Here is a 21,447-nt window from a genome sequence, read left to right as displayed (position 1 = left end):
GGGCCAGAGTTTGACACCCCTGCTTTAGACCTTCATGGATTTGAACTTTTCGTGTCATCTCTCAAATAAGCCACTTCAACCCTCATCATTGCCACCTGTGAACAAAGATTCAAAGAGCTTTCATCAGTCGATTTTGTCTGAACCTACTAGAGGGGCCCTGAGGTCCAGAAGGGCCGGGGGGGCCGGGGAGCCCAGGTGAGCCGGGGAGTCCTTCGGAGCCATAGCCTGGTATGCCTGCGTTACCTTTCTCTCCCTTCGGGCCTGGTGTTCCAGGAAAACCTGGGGATCCGCCACGGCCTGCATATGCGTCAGGAGGACAGAGGAGATGATTTAGTAAATTGACATTTTACTGTAAAAATAAACCCAACAGTTTATCAGTTGCAGATTATTCATGATTACACTATATGTGCGTACCAAATCTACATTTATTGATTATTCAACCACTAAGTATTTATACTGTTTAAGTGTCTGCAAATATTACCTGAACCATAAGCAATTCCTGGTGGGCCTGGTGGTCCTGGGAATCCTGGAGGTCCCTGGTCACCACGCGCACCAGGAAATCCACCAAGACCTGGGTCACCCGGTGATCCTACGGCCAATCAGAGAAGAGACAAGTCAACACAGGAAACTTGCACACAATGAAAGTTTACTCACAGTTGACCTGTGATTGATCCATTGAATTATTTGTATTTTGTGCGTTTGTTTCACCTTGAACAGCAGTGCCATAATTACTAACGTAAGATGGAGGTCCTGGTGGTCCGGGTTCTCCCTGGTCTCCCTATTAGACACACACAACCAGGTCACGACAAAATATCACATCACAGTAATGTCTTCGACTTGAATTGTGGTGTGAAAAAACGGATGCCAAGCTGAAAGGATTCAGGGTGATTTAATGCCTACTCTGATCAACCTAAGGGGATTGCTTTTATATGTTAAGAAACAACAAGCGCATTCTCGAAAAAGTTAGAAGAGAAAACTGATACCACTCTTATTTGTAACTGTTATGATAAATGCTAGTTTCAGGAGCCAGTTAGTTTAACATTAGCTTAGTATACATTCTGGAAACAAAAATGTAAGAAACGCTGGCACCATCTGCTGGTAAAACAAGGGTATTGCAATACAAATCCATTATATATATAACGTTACATACAGTTTATGGTACAATTTTGGGCAGGATTTGAGCATGTAGTTGAGTTTGTTTAACAATGGAAAATTGATTTTTGCTGACCCACAATGCAAGGCACAAATAATCTTCTTCTTGAAAAAGTTAAAGTAATAATAAATGGTGGTAAAGCAGCTCCAGGAACACATTAGAAAAACACATTGTCTCGTATACTAACAGCAAAAACAGCACACTATGAAGGTCAGTATATTAAATACTGTATGCTGTTAGTATATGGTATGGAATTGGGACACAGCAAAATACTCTTACTGTCAGCTAAGACTAGGACTCTTTGTGAAACAGGAGGTGTGTGCAAACACGCACACAAACACACACACTCATTTTACCTTGGGTCCAATGTATCCTGGTTGCCCAGGGAAACCTGGGTTGCCTGTATATCCCTGTGTCAGAAACAAATCTGGTTTGAATTTACTGTACAGATGACGGGGTTTTCAGCAAATACTGCACAAACAGCATAAGTGTTTATGCTATAACAGTACGTACAGTAAAATGATAAAACAGGGCTAGATATAACGATGAATGCCAATTCACACTCTGAAAAGAGGAACATTTGAGTTTTTATTGTGCATTTTACTGATAATTCGTCAATATCTACTAACATTTTACTTAACAGAGTATTTTAGCAAGCAGCATAAGTATTGTTGTCATGGTAAGTTGCAGTAAATTGTTGACCGTGTGCTGTTTAATGGTTTGAACTGACACTTGTAAGCCAATCAGAAATTTATATTTTCTGTGGCCATTTTAGTGGCTCATAATATTGACTTTTCAGTTGTTGAATATCAAACAATAAAGCCTACCTGTTGTCCTGGAGAACCAGGAGGCCCATTAAAACCAGGAGCACCCTGTTTAGTGGAATCAAACGCAATATTCACCACAAAGGAAGAGGAAATGGAAAAAACAATGCAAAATATTTCACCATGGAACCAACAACAAACAAGAATTTCTACTTTTTTCTACTTCTTCTCCAATGTATGAAATAATATAATAAATAGTCAGTTGTTAGCTCTTACTCTTCCGCCGGGGTATCCAGGAATGCCTTTCTCTCCAGGTTCACCGCGATAGCCAAAAGGTCCCTGGAAAAGAGAGATAGGTACGTGATTCTTGACAGTAAAGTCACCTTGCATATTTGCTATGATATTAGCATTTAACACATCACCAGTATGTCTAATTGCTTGTACAAAAATTGCATAAAAAATTGTTCTGGTAAGAAAAAAAACAACAAACTTACAGGTCGGCCAGTGCTGCCAGGAAATCCTTTAATTCCCTTTGGGCCAGGTTCACCCTTTGAGAAAGAAAGTGAGAGAACCAAGGTGAACTTGAGAACAGCACCATTTTGGAGTGTTTAGGAACAACCAGGGTTTCTGCAGGTTAAATTTAAGACTTTTTCAGACCTTTTTCAGACCATTATGAATGCAATTTGAGATCTATTTTACATCCATACAGGCAAAAAAACCTACAAACGATATGAAGGAAAATTGGTATTTGATCCACATTTCTTCAATACAATACAAATTTATCCCAAAACAATTAAAACCAAGACTGAAAAATGTAATGTTAATTATTGCAATCCATAATTAATTTTAGACCAGTCAAAATCATATTTGAGACATTTTAAGGCCTAAAATTTAAATAAAACCTTTCAAGACTTTTTAGTCTTTCAAGACCCAGCAGACACCCAGAACAACAAAGTAAACTATGAGCAATGCAGTAAACAGATTGTATCTGGTTTTCTGGTTTTAAACTGTTCATACATTATCTTACACATTCTTTTTATGTAAACTTACCTTTGAAAGTCCATGCAAACAGTAAAATCAAAAGAAAGACAAAAACAACAAAAACTGTCCCACTAACACTGGATTTAACTCTCTCAATCTGGCCTTAAGGGTGGTGGGAATAATATGGATCATGTCGATGTTGAAACAGATTGGACTGGCTGAGGTTCTCATTGAAGTCTCCCAGCCCAGCCACAGCACTGTTCAAGCCTCGAGAGGATGCACTGCATTGGGCTTAGATAGCTGAGGATTACAGGGTGGATGACTAAAATTATTTTCATCTCGATGGTTTGCTACCACTAATGTTCACGGGGGTTTTCCACCCAGTATTCCACTTCAGATGCAGTATCTCTCTTTGCTTGACATTCATAATTTGAGAATGAAAAAAAAAGCATTCAGTTATGTGATTAATTAAACTATTATGTCATCAAAAGGATCATTTGTTTTTAGTTACTTCATGGATTAAAATGTTGTGGTTTACAGTAATAGATAATGCTCAAATCTTGGATGTCTGAGCGCCCTTAAATGCAACAACAAAGACATACCTTGATAACAACAGCATTACCACGTGACGATAAAAAGTATTTCCTTTTCCTTTTCCTGCAAGTTAGTTTCACATCTAGTCAAGTTAAAGGTGGGTCAGTCCTTCTGGAGAGTTGATTCTTGAGTTGCATTCCCAAGTCATCAAATACCGAAGCTTTGGATTGGTGGCTCAAAGAAAATGGATTGTTGAGTCAAATTTGCATTGCCACCTGTTATGTTGCATGGCTTGTGGTTCCCATTTACCTCAACCAAAAAGTCTTTATTTGACGACTTTGGAATGAGACTCAACAACCAACTACCTTTCTCAGAATTGGCAGACCCCGCCTTAGATTTCCATACTGTATTGAATTGAGATTAAACCATAAAATGGTTAAATAGCATTGGTATGTTTCCAAAGAAAGACAAACAAACAAGCCAAACCACAAGTAACTACCAATCTTTGGATCCTTCCATCCAAGACAATCTTGCAAAGATGAGGTAAGAGGCCACACGGCTGTATTTGGACACTCTCAGACATTATAACCATGTCCATCTTTGACTCAGTGTGGGTCATCCTGCTTGGAAATGTCCACTATGAGAAGAGTTGCATTTTCCTACAAACCTGCATTCCTTTGTCTCCTTTGGGAAAACCCATTAACTCCACAACGCCATTGACCATTGGCTGGCCGGGGTCACCGGGCAAGCCCACGTCGCCCTGGATGCCGTAACCAAGGAAGAGAGAGCTGTTTACACTGGCCATGAGGGTATAAGGTGGGAACAAGGAGGTGGAAAAACAACGGCAGAGTTCTGGGGCATTTACGGGGGACCGTTGAGACCGAACTGTGGATAAAGCCACTGAAGGGGTTGTTGTGTACAGAGGGAGTAGAGGAGTAAGTAAATACTAGGGTGGTGATGAGAGGCTGGTCTTATTAGAAAAATGTCATTGCTTTAGTTAAAATTGATAAAAGTCCAAGAATCTTTTGAGGCAGGAAGGATCTAATTGGTTGAGTTACACCTCAATCAAAGGAGTTTTAAATTCATGTATTACTTATGATGAAAGTCTTCATCTTGGTCCATCAACAGAATATCTATCTGCATAAAGATTAGCTGGATTTTGGGCCAAAAAAATCTAAACAAAAACTCAAGTTATCAAGTGTTTACGAAGCTTTCGGACAGATCTTGAATTCTGTACTGGACAACTTCATCCACTGAAGAAAGTCACAAAATGTGGTTGGAAGCTACAGAAAAACCAAGTTATTTTACAGGTCAAGCATGGATTGTTAAGCTTCCCAATTTTCTTTTCCTAGGGCAGGGGAAGAATAACCTTCCATACTGCCTAATTGACTGGTCCTCTTCTTTGGTTGGGTTGGTTAGGTTTAGGGTAAGAATATCAGGGTGATTCTTGTGTTTCAAGTTGTTAATCGGACTGTAAATAATGACCGGTGCACAGAAGAGGAAGTCTTGGCCATCTGCTATCCTGATATCCACTGGCTACACCTGAAGCATTGACTGTTTCGAGATTCATAATCTGCTAGATCATGATATAATAGCCTTCATTCAAGTTTTTACCCCCTTTTCCTATAATTGTGCATCACATATTGAGTATCTTTGTAAACCTTTGCAATAAGACTAGATTTAAAATGAACTTCAGTGGGGTGAAAAGTTTATTTCTGCTTTCAGAGGAGCTCTACTTGTAGTATTGTTTGACAATCTCCAAAGATTCTGGACTGATGCTATGTTGGACCAACCTCTCCTCTGCCTCACTCCTAAATCTCCTCCTCCTTCGACTCCTCTCTTCTCTGTGACAAAACACATCCTCCCCTCCCTGGCTGTAAAGTTTGCTGCAATCACTGCTCCTCTTCCTCTTTCCACCAACAAACAGCCTGCTGCGTTACTGACCTTCTTCACCACTTTAGTGAAACCCCACCTTGTGTGTGTGTGTGTGTGTGTGTGTGTGTGTTGTGGAGGAGCTACATCTTCTGCTCCTAGCCTTCCCTTGCTGTGTTACCTTATCTCCTTTGTAGATAGTGAGAGTTTTTTCGCTGCTTAGTGACCCGTCGCCGGGAGTACCACTGGGCCCGGGAAGACCCACGTCGCCCTGGAGTCCGAAATACATACAACACACGTTAGCCAATCAGGAGGGTTGGGGAGGGGGCGGAGGAGAGTCAGGAAGAAATAACGGGAGGTGAGAGGAAAAGAAGTAGACAGGAGAGAGCAGCAGAAGGTGAAGAAAACATGTATGAAAGGAAACAGAAAAATAAACAAAGTGTATAGAAAGATAGATAAATACACTACATGGCCAAAAGTGTGTGGACACCAGACTCGTATGTGATTGCTGATCGCATGAAGGTTTTTGTGGCTCCAGAGGGAGCTGCAAGGAACCTGATCTTGAGTCAGGGTCAGTTGGTGCTGAAGACTACAACCTTGAAAAAATATCAGGGTGAAGAGTTAGAAAGAAGAGAGTTTAACAGACTTCTGTAGCTCAGCTTGAGCTCCAAATTACATCAGTCACTGGTAACACCTGGATCTCTAACTGAACTGTCCACGGTTGAGTTGCACGGTGGGTAATGTAGGCACCATATTTCGAAAACAAAAAATAAAGTGTGGAATAAAGTCCATCGTAGAAATTGGAGGATTTAATATCTATGGATACTAAGGAAATACCCCAAAAGTAACTCAAAACTCACCTGTTTACAATGGCCTTTGTGTACTTCCTATTTATTTTTACTCTTCTTATTATTTATTTTATATCTGTCATCTGATTTTTAATTGTGGAGCAGTTTGCGACATCTGCTCATGAAAACTGTTGCATAAATAAAACTACCTGCTTCCAAATAAAACACTGAAATCCTCAGAGGAAAAGTGAACAAAAGCATGTCTGTCCACATACCTTTGGCCATATAGTTTGCAGAGATAGATAGACTGAACAAACAACCTGTGGTTCCCATAGATCTGAGGTTGAGAATAAACTATCACGCTCAAAAGAAGAAGTGATCCAGGAGAAGAAACCAAAAAAGAAAATAAAAAAAGAGAAAAATTAATGCAGAGAGAGAGGAAGAGAGAACACAAGACAAAGAGAGAAAAGAAGAAGAGAGAGCTGAGGGATACTTTATCTTGAATTTCTTGTGGATCAAATTTTAAGAAATTTCGAGCGCCCATTTTTCCCCGCAGCTCAAAGGGAAACACAAATGCATCCTACGGGAATGTATCTCAACAGGCTCAGCAGTAAATCCAGCTGTTTCCACATTCAGTTCAACCCTGAATCCTTCCGAGTTCAGTGTTTGAGGGTTTGATTGAGCGTAAACATGCATGCAGTGTATGAGGAAGATGACTGTTAGTACTCTTGTATGACTGTTCAAAATGAGATGGGTGGGTGGGTGGATGGATGGGGGATGAGGAGTCAAAAGAGCAGGCAAATGAACTACAGATCCCAGAGTTCACCACCAAGATGCCCAAAAACGTGATTAAAAAAGGGGAGGTGCAGTGCAACGTGGGAAGGAGGAGCAAGTGATTCCAGCACCCAGTTACAGTCCACAGATCGTCCTCCAGAGTGACAGCTCAGAAATTTAAAAATGTCCTTTTTTTAATTATAATTAGTTTAATTTTCTTCATTTAAGAAGGGTTTTAAAATTTAAAGCTGCACAGCTCAAGATTTGATACATTTTTCTTAAGCATCCCAATTCTCAAATTTCCCAATTTGGGAGAAAAATCTAGAAAAATCTCTGAACTGTCATCCAACAGCGAGGGAAACAGGTGTGCGATGCCACTGGTCAACTCACAAACAATACTTGAATTAGTTTTTGATCTAGAAATTTTTTTAATCACTCTTTTAAGAATTTGAATATGATTCGAAATGAAACACAGAATCCAGATCTGACAGAAAACATCTCAGTGAGTTTGTGACTTGTCTCAGTGGCTCAGCACAGATCATTTGAAAGAACAAACCAGACTGAATCAAGTAGAGGTTCATGTGATCTTTTTATCAAACAGGAAACGGATGCAACAAACAGTTCAGTAGTTGTGTCAATCTGGGGATGGAGAGAGGAGGAGGAGGAGGAGGAGGAGAAGGGAGGGATGCAGGGACGGGTGGGGTTAAGGAGGGATGGATGGATGGAGGGTAAATTGTGTTGGACGGAAGAAGTACAGGTTGTCAAGCCACCACCAGTCAGATTTTTAACATGCGAGGTATTATATCCAACCAATTCATTTTACAAACATGCATACACACATCAGTGCACACACACTCACACACAGACACACACACACACACACACACACACACACACACACACACACCTAGGACCCAGCTAGAGCACTCTAAGCCTGCTGTTTTGATGCACTAATCTGTCGCTGATGTTTTTGGGAATAAAGTGGGAGAAAGTGTAAAAAACACTCCAAAAAAATCTTTGTATCATTTGATCACAAAAAATATTCTTTGGGAAACTTTTAGGCGAAAACGTCTGATTTAGTGAGGCATAAAGGTTTAAAAGGCCACTGGTTTCAACCTCACTGAGTCGATACAGGTCCAGTTTATTGTAATCGATCTGTTTTTATTATTTTTCCTGATGAAGAACCTGTCAATGTTTTAAACCAACAAAAATGTTTTTTTATTATTATTTCTTTACTGCGACCTGTTTTAAGTGAAACTGATTAGGCATTGACTTAAAAGATTGTGCTGTGTCTGGGAGATGTTAGCCAAATGTAGCTTAGCACAAAGACTGTAAGCAGGCAAAAGCAGCTTGATTGCTAACTAGCTAAACAAATAGCCAAAAATACATTCAAAATCTGGCTGAAAATTCCATATTTTTGTATGTTAATTTTGTCAAAAAGATACTGAATCTCATGAACATCTACATCTACACCTGTAATATTAATACACTTTTTGGGCCAGAATGCATGGGGGTTAGTTTTTGAATATTATGTTAAGTTTTGTGTTTTTATGCAAAACAAAGATTTTGTTGAAATTTAAATTTTAAATAATATTTTAACTGTAGGTAAATTTTACATTCACAAGTGTAGATTTTAGTGTCTCCAAGCTTGAAAATCTTCTTTATATCCTTAAGACTCGGAATTACTTGCGTTACATACTGATTAAACCTCCTTTAAGTTGATTTAATTAACCTACATTTTAGATCCTTTTATTTCTCTTATGTTTGCTGCTTGGATGCATTGTTACGTATGCTTAAAAACCATTGATGATGCCTGTTTATTATTTGAAAAAGTTTAATAAGTAAAACATTTTAAAAAATCACTTATGATGGAGCAATACTTCCCACAGCCTGTTTGAGTGCTAAGCTAGGCTAATGCATCCCAAATGCACACCTGGAGAGACAGACATCAAACTGATATCGATCATCAGACTTATTTGAGCCAAGATGATAAACTATTCTTATGTTGGACTTCCTCTAGGGTTTGTTTTCATACGTTTATTGTCGTGGATTTTACACTTTCTCTGGTCTCTGAATCCATCTCAAACTAGCACCTGAGATGACATCCTGGAGATAAAGTATCCTCAATCTCACTCACATTTGATTCGAAACATATTTGTTTCATGCTTTATTACGTCTGTATGTGTGTGTCATTTCTCCGGTGGGAATTAACACCAAAACAGACAATGAAATACTAGCTAATTCTTTTCCTGTTTATCGTGTAGGTGATGGAAGATTTGTACTCATTACCAGCATCAACAGGCCGTTATGTGTGTGTGACTTAATCTCTAAAGACAAATGAGTACATATGAGCTCGTCAGTTAACAAAGCGTACCTTGTCTCCTCTCTCTCCTTGATATCCGTCACTACGGCTCCCCTAAAAACAACAAGGGTTAACAAAAACTTGGAAAAACAAGAACAAAAAGCTTTAAACTGTAAAACTGAGGCAAAACTCCTTTACAATCACTGCTTACTGCCTTATAATAGAATATAATGCATCACTGTACTTTATTATTTTACTTACCATTGGCCCTGGGGGACCGGGAGGACCAGGCGGGCCCTAAAGACAGACGACAGAATCAGACTCAATTTCACAGATAAAGTAAGAAACAAAAACACAAGTAATTTGAAGAAAATTGTGTCTGTAATGACTTTTAATGTAATGAAAACACAAAAAATCATGCAAAAAGCATTAATTCTGCAATTCTAACTTCAGTATCACAGTACTACTTTATATTAGAATAGAAATGATTTAATGTAGTTGTATTTAATTTCTTTTACACATTAGCTGTAACTTTCTTACCCAAAAGGTAATAAACTACTTAGAAGTTAATTAACACTAGCTGATGTAATAATGAATTAACTTTTGGTATAACGAACTGCTTTTCTGCCATCTTCAGCTCCTTTACTGCAAAACATTTTCTCACCGCTTGAGCAGGTTGTGAAGTAATCTTGGTTTTACATAACAATCAATCATACAACAATCTGAACCTCAGAGCATTAGAAATATGTAACTGGATATGATGTTAAGACACAGGGAGCAAGTGGAACAGATACATTGGTTTACATACAGGGTATCCGTCAGGGCCGCTTGGACCAGTAAACCCAGGTGGACCATCAGGACCTCTGATACCCTGCGGAGAAAAACATTTAAATCTCATTATTTTACACTACTGATGGCAATTGTGTAACTACAATTTAGTTAAAAATGCATGCAGTTAGTTCTCTTTTTTCGTTTTCCTGTTATTTTTTACACTGACCTCACAAAGTCAAATTCAATATATTTGCATTACAGCATTTTATAGTGCTTAACTGTGTCATTTTGTATTAAAGATAATTCATCACAATGTTGTTGCATGTAAGCAGAAAAAGTGGAAATCTTACAGGTTGACCGTTCTGTCCTGGGAAACCTGGTAAACTCTAAATGAGGAAAAAGAAAAAGGGATTAATTAACAATTAATCATTTAATAATTGTCAAAATACAATAAAGTTGTTTTGGAACTAGGAGAATATCTAAATCCTGTTTGTACACAGATGAGATTCATGCAAAATTTCATGGGCGTTAGACTCATGACTAAAACTACTGCAATTAAATGTCACTGTACTGCTACTATAGCACCACCTGGTGGCCAAAAACACACTTTGCATGACATATGATTATATCAGTGAGTTATGATTTTTCTGTGAAATATGACAAATGATGGAAAATTAATATGGAATGTTTTAAAATTTTACACTGTATCAGGAGTGTTAAACTAATTTCAGGTCATGGGCCATGTACAGTCCAATTTGATCGCAAGTAGGCCAGTAAAACCAGTAAAACCGGTGCATTATAGCCTATAAATAACAACTCTTCCAAATGGTTACCTTTCTTTTAGTGTAAAGAGTACATAAGGAAAAAGCGTCCATAGACAAAACAGCCTGAGATGCTTAAAGAAAAATAAGTGCAATATGTCTCAGTTTTCTCCACAGTGAGTCGGTCCATAAGCATTACAATTTACAGATCACTGTGGATCTACAAAAGGCACAAATTGGTGAAATCCACACCAATATCTAGTCATTTTCCACCAAATTGAATTAAACATTTCTACACGTTTTTGAGAAATCCGAACAAAGAGACAAACTACTGGACAAAATAATTTTTCTTCATATCAGAGTATATTCATGTCAGTCTTTCAAAGGCTGAGAAGAGACTAAAGATCAGTTCACACTTTAATAAAGACAATATAAAGAAATCCATTATCTTGTGTGTGTGAGTTAATGTGAATATGTGTGTGAGATTTTACCGGGAAGCCGTCATCCGAGATGAATCGAGGTTCTCCTTTCTGACCCTTTGGCCCAGTAGGCCCCTGTTGGAGGAAAGGACGCCATCAGTATCCCTTTATCTGTCACATGCAGTGACATTATTCTCTAAATAATGAGATTAAAACATCCAAAATACAATGTAGACTAATAAAAGAGGAATTGATGTTCGTCCTCACAGAAAATCCAGAAGCTCCAGGTTCCCCTGGAGTGAGTGGTCCGTAGCCAGGCGGTCCAGGATCTCCTCTGGTCCCGTTACAGCCGTCCAGTCCTGGTGGTCCTCTGCCACCCTCAAGACCAGGGTGACCCTACACAGAGAAGGAGAGGAGGGCTTTTGTTCTCACGTGACAGAAATATTTCAACAATAGTGCTGAAAAAAGCACTTTACTTTACAAACATGAATACATATATGTGTGTAGTTGTGTTTCTGGTGTACTTACAGGGACTCCATCATTTCCTTGGAACCCTGGAACTCCCATAGGCCCCTATATAAGTAAATAATCAAAAGTGTTCATATATAATCAGTTTAAATAGCAACACCTGGTTGTGAAAACATGTTACTGCTTGGTTGATGCAGACAGACAATTGTTTGGATGAAAGTTTGTACATTTATCTTATCATGAAATACAATTAATTCAATATTTCAAGTTAAATAATTCATGTATTTGGTAAAGAATAATTTAAAAAGAGGTTATTGGTTCACTGTCTAATATTTAATTGTAAAAACAACAAATGAACCATTTTAAGATCTATAACACCCACTTTGTCTCCTTTTACACCAGATGGTCCTTTCAGTCCAATGTGGCCCTTCTCTCCTTTAGGCCCCACAGGCCCCACAGGCCCACGTGGCCCTTCTGATCCACTCTGACCAAGTTCCCCGAGAGGCCCAGGACGACCCTGAGAGAAAAGAGAAGAGACATGGTCACTTTTCAAGCCAAGAAGGAAGAAAAAACAGCAGATATCCACCATGAAGTTCCTTTTTTCCCCTATTTATTAGTATTAAGTCAAATTGGGCCTCACTGCAGAGGCAATAAAACAACAGCATGTTCCGAAAAACATTTTATTAAACACAAAGTGAAATTTTTTCTGACTTCCAGGGATTTAATCAAGTCCCTTAAGGAAGTTTTACAAATCAAATCAAATAAATCAATAAGCAAGATAAGGGGTAACCCTAAAATAAAAACCTAAAAGATACAATTGTGCATGGTGTGTTGTCAGTCTTATTCTCCAGAATAACTGACTCTGCCATTAACCTCCTGTGAACAGTCCATAACTGCATGCTGCTATATAAATATTGTGGTAATTTGGGGATATAATATCTTAATCCAGTCCTGAAAATAGTCATCAACAGACGCACTATTTCTCCTGTTTAAGTGATGTTTGCTATAAGGCACAGAGACCAGCTGTTTCAGGGAATTACTGAGCCCAATTTAAAATGAAACTACAATATTTGTGACCCATTTTTAAAGATTTATTTCTTCAGCAGGAACCAGTGTGAGTGGTTTTGGGAGATGCATGGAAAAAAAACGGGGAAAAAACATCAGCCTTACCCTCTAACTTATATTTCCTGTCATAAAAATGACAGTTTGTAGTTGGGGCCACGTGTATCCACATCTAACACACCTCTGATCTTTTGAAAGAACATTTTTAATGAATGCATCATTATTGTGACTTATGTCTGCATCCTCACTATGACTTACATCTAATTAAAAATCTCAGTGAAGATGTGATAATCCTAAGTAAGTGACCTGCATACAACGCCCAGTGTAAGCCTCTAGTATGACCCATTATCAGCTTTATCTGATGTAGTCTGAGTAAACAGTGTCTTCATTTCCACATCATTCTTTCCTTCCTTTCATCAACATCATTACACACCATCATCTACCTGATGAGGGAGTGTTTCGAGCTAGGGGAAACACTTGCAAACAAATTCCTGGGGAAGCCATTTTGTCTTTGTGTTATGGATTTGATGGGTGTGTTTACATGAGATGGGAACAAGTCAGGGCGGAAAACCCAGCTGTGGGTTTTTTTTGTTTCTCATGGAGGGATGTTAACACGTGAGTGTGCCTTACAATCCCGAATCTCAGAGGGATGGTGAGGTGCTTTATGTGGGCATGCAGCGGCATGTGGGCTCAGACGGTGGTCTGCGAGAAAAAGTGCTACTGTGGGTTCGAAAATCAAAGAGAAGAAAGCTGATTTTTTTAATTTAACTTATGATAATGTTTTAAAGGATACAACTTTTGGGGGGTATGTCGAGAAAAAAGTTTAATTGTACAGCATTAATCTTGATATGAATGCTGCAGTTGACAGGCTGCACTACCAATTTCAACCACATGATGGCAGTAGAAAAACAAAAACATTAGCAGGTGCTGAGTAAGAGCTGGTGAATGAACAGGCCAAAGGAATCCCTCTCTTAAGAGGCAGAGTTTGTTAATACAAAAACACACATTCACACTACAGCTTCAACTGGTGACAACCTGCCATTAGCTTATATTTTAGGCAGTATAACAGGGAAGTCAGAGAGGAGACAGATGGAGGGAGGAGAGGGCGGAGAGAAGGACAGATGTCTGCGCTCAGGTCAAAGGAAAGTCAGAGGATTTTCAGAGTGAAAAAAACTGACTCAGATAGGCGTATTGGTGTATTATTGTTTTAACACAGTCAGTTAGATTAAAAAGATCCTCCATTAACATGAAAACAGGGGTTTTCTTTTACTGTTGGGTAAATGTAGGCTATATTCCTTATCAAAAATTTGAATGTGAGCAATTTTGTTTCATTACCGCACCGCGAGGAAGCATGCGCACAAATTCATTCATGAAGACGTCACACAATAATGTTAACTGGGGAAGTAAACCAGTGCTGCAGATGTACATTTAACATTTATGAGAGATTTATAGATACATTTATTGAGCTCAGATGCATGTATATACTTGCATGCATGCACGTGTGTGACTGCATATTCCAAAGAATGTTTCTTACGACCACATTCTTATCTTAAATTAGTATCTACCCTAAACGCATGTTTAGCTTTGCCCTTAATTCAACCTAATTTAGCTCCGCACTAACATCACAAAAGTGCAGTATAAGCAGTGCTTGGCACACACACATAGCCTATATGCACATGCACAGAGGTTGCACACCATTCATTACACACAAGGTAAAGGTTAACACACCCCTCTATTATACAAAAAGAAAGGTACTTTTCTACTCCACACCTGGTCCTATTCATATATAACTGCTCTGCCTGCAGACACAAACCCATTTAACTAGTGTAACAACAAATCTAACATCAGGGGACATCATGGAAAGGTCAAATACCAGTTACAAACAAACTTTAGCATTTCTTTTAGCCTGCAGGGTACCAGACAGGTGGAGTTTATAGCATCCGGACCATTTAGATAAAGACTGACAATCACACAGAAGTATAAATCTCTCTTGTGACTGTCCAAACTTTGTTCTGTATGTAGGCATGCCACACTGGTAGTATTTTGGCTATCTAGCTACCCGGTTAGCTTAGCTTAGCTTAACTGTAAAACTCCAACGAGTCCTTTTTACGCTCTTTAGGTTAAACAAATTAGATATAATGTGTTAATTAGTGAGCTTCAGATGTGCCAGTAGATGGATTTTGTTATGTTAAAGGCCAGAATACTTGTTTCCTTCATTTCCAGTCTTTATGCTAAGCTAAGCTAAGCTAACTGTCCGCTGGCTGTAAAACTACATATTTATTGGACAAACACATGAGTGGTATCAATCTTCTGGGCATCTAACTCTCGGCAAGAAAGTGGATACGTGTATTTCCCAAAATTTTGAATTACTCATTTAATCTTTATCAAAATTAACTTTTTTGAAAATGAATTAATACACTGAGAAAGTAATAACTAACCTTTTAGACGAATTTACAGACTGCAAAGCTACATTTTAGAATACATAAACTTGACATGAAGTTACTCCAGTGATGTCACTGAGACTTACAGGTAGTTCCTCTTTACTGCACTTGGCTTTTAAAGTGACAATGATCCTGGATTAGCCTTGACCACACTGTGTGTCTAGTTAAGGCTGCAGCTCTGCTTCCAGCCCACGTGGCCTCGGGGCACGCAGGTTACAGTAATGACAGGGCTGTGGCAGGTAAAGGCAGCCTGTCGGAGCTGTCTGGCTCGCACTCACATCTGGTTTCACAAAATATGCCGGGGTCCCACTTTCTCTCACGCCTCGCCCTCCCATCCGTCTCTATCACTCTTTCTTTTCAGCCCTCGTCACTTTGAGTTTCATCTTTTTCATCAATTATTTAATCTTGTTTCTTTATCTGACTTGTTGCTATGTCATTTCTGCTTCCCCCTTCCTTCTATACGCCTGTAAGTCCTAGTGCAACCCTCTCAGGTCTATCTGTGTTCGCGCAACAGCTCCAGAAAAAAAAACATACTTTGGAGGGTTTTCGGGTCACCTCATCAAAAGGCTCCGATGTCTTTGTAGTATCTATTTTTCAGGTCACAGGAGTCACTTTCAAAGACTCGGCTGTCTGCTATTATGTAAGAGGTGAGAGGTGAAGTGTGAGTTAAGGTGAAAAGACTGTTAGGTCCAAGTGTCCAGCAGGCACTGAACAATGCTTTTGTTGTTCTTACCACGCCCTAATCAACCATGGATGCACAGACATAGAGGGACTTTTCCTATTTGTGAAAATCTAACAAATGTAAGAAACAGCCAGTAAAATGTACTCTTCAGAGAGTCTCTTTCATGGTTAGCTGGAAGCAAGTGTCTTTGAGTTTTTGAAGGAGGAAGTGAGGTGAGTTTCTTAAAGGTTTAAACCATCTATCTCTGTTTATTCCCTAACATGGTGTGGAATTAAAAAATGCAGTCTGCGGAGGAGAAGATCACAGAGGAAGAGCAGGGAGTGGAGATAAAAGTGAAGGGATGAAAGGGAACAAATTGGGGGGGACAGAAAACCAATAAAGACAAAAATAGAAGGCTATTAAATCACATCAGATTTTGCTGGACCATGAGGCTGCTCTGAAAATGACCACTAGGTGGCGATCTACCATTTCACACAGGTCACAACATCCAGTGACCTCTGTATATGAAAACTACTGACTTATAAAGCAAGTCTTTTATTGCAAGAAAGCTTTTTAATTGCGATCCACCCTTGTGATTTTCCACCTGATGTTCTGACAAATATTCCAATATCATACAATAATATGACTTTTTATATCAAAGCGATGACTATTTTTCGTAACTTTTCCAAAATATATGCTAATCCTCTAGGCTGCATTAATATCTTTTCGGCCACTAGAAGGCAGAATAACTGCACACAAGCCGATCCCTTGACATAATATCATCCTGTAAAGATATTATAGTGTGTTAGCAAACTGCTGAATTACAGAACTAGAACATCGTATGTACAGACATACAAAAAAGCCTCTTGGATCCATCCAAACTCCTCCTATGGTACTGATCGGATCGACTTCATACTTGGTCAGTGCATTCTAAAGATTACAATTACAAGTGTAAGCAGGGCCTATTCATCAATGCTGGCAGCCTTGATTTGGAGTCGTTTTTCCGGCGACCTAATGAAGGCAAGACGAATAGTTTGGTTTCTACCAACTCCTGAAGAAAATTTCTGGTTCTAAAGAAGCTACAAGTTCGACTTTTTCTACTAGCTAGTCGCTAAATGTGCCCTGCTTGCTTTTTGGTGCTAGGCAGATAGTGTACAGTGTGTCCCTAAATAATTAGTTTCAATCCAACTTGGATAAAACTGGAGGTTAAGATTAAGATTGATTATTTTGGTTAATGCTAGAATATTGTAATGGTTATAATTTTTCCTGTACAAATACAGTTTGTTCTAGTCCACATCAGTTCACATCTGGTTGGCACACATTATACAAATATTGTACTTCGCTTTTTATACACATGCAGACAAACTTTATCAGAGATCAGTCTATCTCCATGCCAGCGTCTCCCTGAGTCCCGACACCCTTGCCAGTTGGCATCTCTGTCTGTTTTCATGCCAGCCCGACGGGTCTCCGCCCGGCTCTTCCAGACCTTCCATCCCCATCACCTTCCAGCAGACTGGTCAGTTTGTAGGCCCAAATCCCCTCCAGTACAAAGGGCACAATGGAGCCTATTCTGGGCAGATAAGCTCTCTGGACTTACTGCTCCCATCGGGCCTACCTCACTTCCTGATAGAGGAGAGTGCTTGGACAGACAGATTCTAGCCGCCATGCATGTGAAACTCGGTGTGTGTGTGTGTGTCGTCCATGAACGCACGCGCATGCAAACACGAACACAAACCCTCGGGCCCTCTGAGGATTTATCGGGACGCATTGTTTTGAGCACCGAGTATGCTAGGGGGAAGATTTTAGCTGTCACACCGCATGCTCACTGGGGGACTTTGATGGGAGAAACGGGGAGGAGGGGGCTGACAAATGTTGGGTCTTTGGGTGCAAGTTTAATCAGCGGGGCAGTCTGATAACCCAATTACAGTTTGAGCCACATGCAAACACACACATGACTCGGCAGAACCTCAAACGCCCTCAGCACAAACGCGGAGCGGTGGCTACAAAATGCGGTCAAAGAACACGACTTTTGATGCTGTTAGAGATGAAACAAGTGAAACACTAACTAAAAAGTCAGCGGCTCCCACACCCATCTACACACAGACAAGAGAAAGAGGGAAATCCTCTGGGAATGTTTAGGTTGTGTTGTCTTTTTTTCCTCCTATCCCCTCCAGTGATCAGACCGTGAACCCAAACACCTTCGTTTATCTCAGACATGTTTGTCCTGCAGGGTGAGTGATGATACATCAACCAAAGATGTGGGCAGCCAGAGAGAGAGAGAGATAACCTGAACATACGGGCATCTAAGATCAGATTTCTCAGATACTTGGATAGCATCATCTTTTCAAGTTCTCTTAAAAGCCACATAGGCGCAAACATTTCTTGTCTACTGGACAGTGTTTTAGTCATTCTGCAATATTCTGAAAGATTCTAACTCTAACTTCAATTTGGGATTTATCTTCTCTGATGCTCACTACACTTACTACACAAAGAAACAGCGGAAAATGGCCATTACTCGTCCATGTCTAAGATGGTTAATGTTTTATTTTGTTATGCTAGATTTTGTCTCCATATTTCCATCAAACCTTGTGCTTTACCCTTTCTTATTTCTTGATTAACTGGAGGACTATTGAAATTTCACCCCTCATCCACCCGAATTGAATAAAATTGCTCGAAACATCCAAACTGTTACTCTCCATTTCCTGGGTGGTTCAGTGTTTAGAGCAAAGCATTGGCCTTGTTCAGGGCTTATAGACTTTTTAAAGCATCAAGTAAATAGTGTTTGTTACTCTGAGTTAATGAAAACAGATGGAACGAAGGAAATGTGATATAAGCACATTATGACTTTGGATTTTGGTTCTTATTCAGGTTTATGAGGAATTCCTTTGAATTTACATCAACATAAACATATGGATGATGTTATTTTTGGTCTACGCAAGCCGGTCTAAGCAATAAAACCATTTATGTGCTGTTTGTTTAAAAGAGATAAGATGAACCCCATTTAAAACCTGGAAACCATCGCAACTTTTTTTTTGAAAACATCTGTTTTGCTTCTTAATAACAAAACGGTGATTGAAAACATTCCCATTTCATGAAAGTTTTAATATTTGCTCAATGTTTGGAAGCTCATGGGAAATAAATTGTCTGGTGAAACAGGGTATGATGCTTTTTCAGTTGGTTTAAAATGAGTACTCAACATTAAAGCTGGAGTATAAGACACACTGTGGCTGTACCATTTCGTGTTGTGTCACTGGAGTTATTGATAATCAATTCATCCTTTTAAAGCAAAAAAGACAAACGTTCACTGGTTTCAGCTTCTCAAATGTGAGGTCTGATTGTCTCATATGTTGAAATGAATTTCAGGTTAAAGGACCGTTAGTTGGACCAAACAACCTTGGTGTCTGGGATAAATAGAATCTGCATTTTCTCCTATTTTCTAACACCGAAACGGCTAATGAAAGTAATCGTTAGTTACATCTCTAAATCCAATTAAATATCAGTATTTTAACAGCAAAATAACACATTCTTTACTTTTTCTGAGATATATTACTGTCAAATATATGAAATAGAAAAGAAGCATTTATTTACTATCCTATGAGACAATAAAAAACAAAATTTTAATAATAATAATAATAAGAGTTAAATTGTTACTTACATTAATATGATCTGTTTACTTATCACTACATTCTCAAATACACAGAAAAAGGTACTGGGCAACATGTTGGGTGTGCATTCCTACCAGAGCAAGATATCATCAAAACAACAAAGAATTTGTCATCAAAATGTTGCTAATGATTGCTGGGAAACGCAGTGCAGAAACACTGCAGCAATAACACCAAAATCAAGTCAGTCCGACTATATATATAAACTTATTTCTTCTTATCAGAGAGACAATCCCTACATTGACATGTAGGGTCACCCAGCAGCCTTTGCTTTCCTCCGCCCACTGATTCCCACCCCTGCTCTGACTCATCTGTTTGTGGTGATGGCCGCCGTTAAACAAACAACCTGTTCTCTCTTTTCATCCAGGTGCTTTCTCCTCCAATAAAAACCCCATTAGCGGTCAGCGGGCCTCGCTGTCCCAAGGTGATGATGTCATAAAGTTGCTGTGTTTTCTCAGCTGTCAGTCAGGAAGGGAGCGACAGTTCGAGGGGGAAGCTCAAGTGGCAACAGACAGCTATAATACGTTTTGGTTTGTTGTTTTGTTGTTGGTTTGTTGTCTTTTTGCTTTTTGTATGCAAGAACATTATGAGCCTGTTTCTCTCCAAAAAAGAACCAAATTGTCCAACAAAAAGGTGCTCGGGATGAGCTGGAAAGCCATAAATACAATGTTTACTACACAGTCAACAGTCAACTTGAACTAAATGCTGTAATTGGGCCTGAAACGAAAAATTAGCCTGAGGTGACGCCATCCTCTGAGCGCAAACAACAGATGTAATTGGCACGTATGGCTCATTTAAACCTTTAAGACCTTTAAAAACCAATGTATGGATGTGACTGTTGAGGTAATGCAGATAAAGATGGTAACGGCTAGGAATCAATTCCTGCGCCCTATTATGAGTTGTTAAGCTCTTGGGGGGAGATACATGGAAGAAGAACAGAGACAATATTCATTTCATTTTAGCTGTAAAAATATTTCTTGGGTATGCTGCAACATCTCCACGGACTGCTGCTGTGAGTAATGTAATAAAGTTATGGATAAAATATAAAGAAATGGAAATTTTTTAAGCTGTGACCATCAACCTCAACCAGCGAACGTCTGTGTCGGTATCAGATGTCAAAATCCCATTCGGGTCGAACCCTCATTTAGGAAATGTGATATAAGCACAGAATGTTAAAGATGACAAACAACATAAACAAGTTTCCGATTTGATTCTCCAGGGATGTAAAAAAAAATATGTGTTGACTGAACCTCCTGCTTGTCTTTCAGCTTCACCTCTCTTTGTTGACAACAGGGGAAGAGTCGTGGTCACGTTTTTCCTGTCGGTATGACAAAAGAACCGATGTGTGTGTGTGTGTGTGGGTGTGTGTGCGAAGACAAGCTCGATCCAGCTGTGTTTAGTTAGGTAGGGATTGAGATTCCTGCAGAGTTTGTTAATGCTCTGCTAGTGTGTGTATTTTCTGTATCTGTGTGTGTCTGTGTCTGCATCAGCGGCGTGGGACTCGACTTATCTTCTCTTTCTTGCTCCTTCAAAACAAAGGTCCAGAGATACAGCAGATTTTTGCTCACTCAGAGGCAGCTGTACTTCCTCCTGATACAATCTGACGCACACACCCAACCTGCAGGTGAGGCCCTTCCCGACTACTGACGATCCACATCAAAAGCATCTTAAGTTGCATCTTCTAAACACTTTTATGTGTTTATTTCTAAATCAACCTCCGCATGTAAAAGTTTGCTTTATGATTTAATCAATACCACACACACACACAAACATAATTGCACATCCTAAAGTATTTTTGTCCTGTTAAAAAGGTTATGAGCATCTACATGTTTAACAGCGTGTCACGAGCAGGGCAGGGCGACTCTGCTGAAAAGAGAAAAATGTCATAAATGATAGTTTATGTGTGTCTGCAAGTGGAAATGTCATAAATAACTGTGTTGCATCATCGCATCAAATCACAAGAGCATATAAAATCAGTAATAACCAGTTTTGCACATTCCTGCACTTTGTATAAGTGTGTGTGCATGTGTGTGT

The 21,447-nt window shown here is 39.3% G+C and overlaps 1 protein-coding gene across 2 annotated transcripts in view; it reads right to left on the bottom strand.

The window, feature by feature from the left end:
• Nucleotides 1-21,447, bottom strand: part of col4a6 (collagen, type IV, alpha 6) — a 119,569-nt gene that overhangs the window by 20,967 nt on the left and 77,155 nt on the right. For both annotated transcript variants that reach the window (XM_035675059.1, XM_035675060.1), the window contains exons 5-20: nucleotides 11,970-12,104; nucleotides 11,648-11,692; nucleotides 11,387-11,515; nucleotides 11,192-11,254; nucleotides 10,290-10,325; nucleotides 9,977-10,039; nucleotides 9,430-9,465; nucleotides 9,241-9,282; nucleotides 5,486-5,575; nucleotides 2,412-2,465; nucleotides 2,194-2,256; nucleotides 1,981-2,025; nucleotides 1,510-1,563; nucleotides 709-778; nucleotides 482-589; nucleotides 148-297 (exon numbers count right to left, since the gene is read on the bottom strand). In XM_035675059.1, the coding sequence (XP_035530952.1) occupies nucleotides 148-297; nucleotides 482-589; nucleotides 709-778; nucleotides 1,510-1,563; nucleotides 1,981-2,025; nucleotides 2,194-2,256; nucleotides 2,412-2,465; nucleotides 5,486-5,575; nucleotides 9,241-9,282; nucleotides 9,430-9,465; nucleotides 9,977-10,039; nucleotides 10,290-10,325; nucleotides 11,192-11,254; nucleotides 11,387-11,515; nucleotides 11,648-11,692; nucleotides 11,970-12,104 (1,183 nt within the window). The remainder of the gene's footprint in view (nucleotides 1-147; nucleotides 298-481; nucleotides 590-708; nucleotides 779-1,509; nucleotides 1,564-1,980; nucleotides 2,026-2,193; nucleotides 2,257-2,411; nucleotides 2,466-5,485; nucleotides 5,576-9,240; nucleotides 9,283-9,429; nucleotides 9,466-9,976; nucleotides 10,040-10,289; nucleotides 10,326-11,191; nucleotides 11,255-11,386; nucleotides 11,516-11,647; nucleotides 11,693-11,969; nucleotides 12,105-21,447) is intronic.

Source organism: Morone saxatilis, unplaced genomic scaffold, assembly GCF_004916995.1.
Source record: "Morone saxatilis isolate NCDOM2014 unplaced genomic scaffold, NCSU_SB_2.0 Contig4, whole genome shotgun sequence".
Classification (NCBI taxonomy): Eukaryota; Metazoa; Chordata; class Actinopteri; family Moronidae; genus Morone; species Morone saxatilis.
Note: the sequence above shows the minus strand (reverse complement) of the source record. Positions and strands in the feature narration are given on the sequence as shown.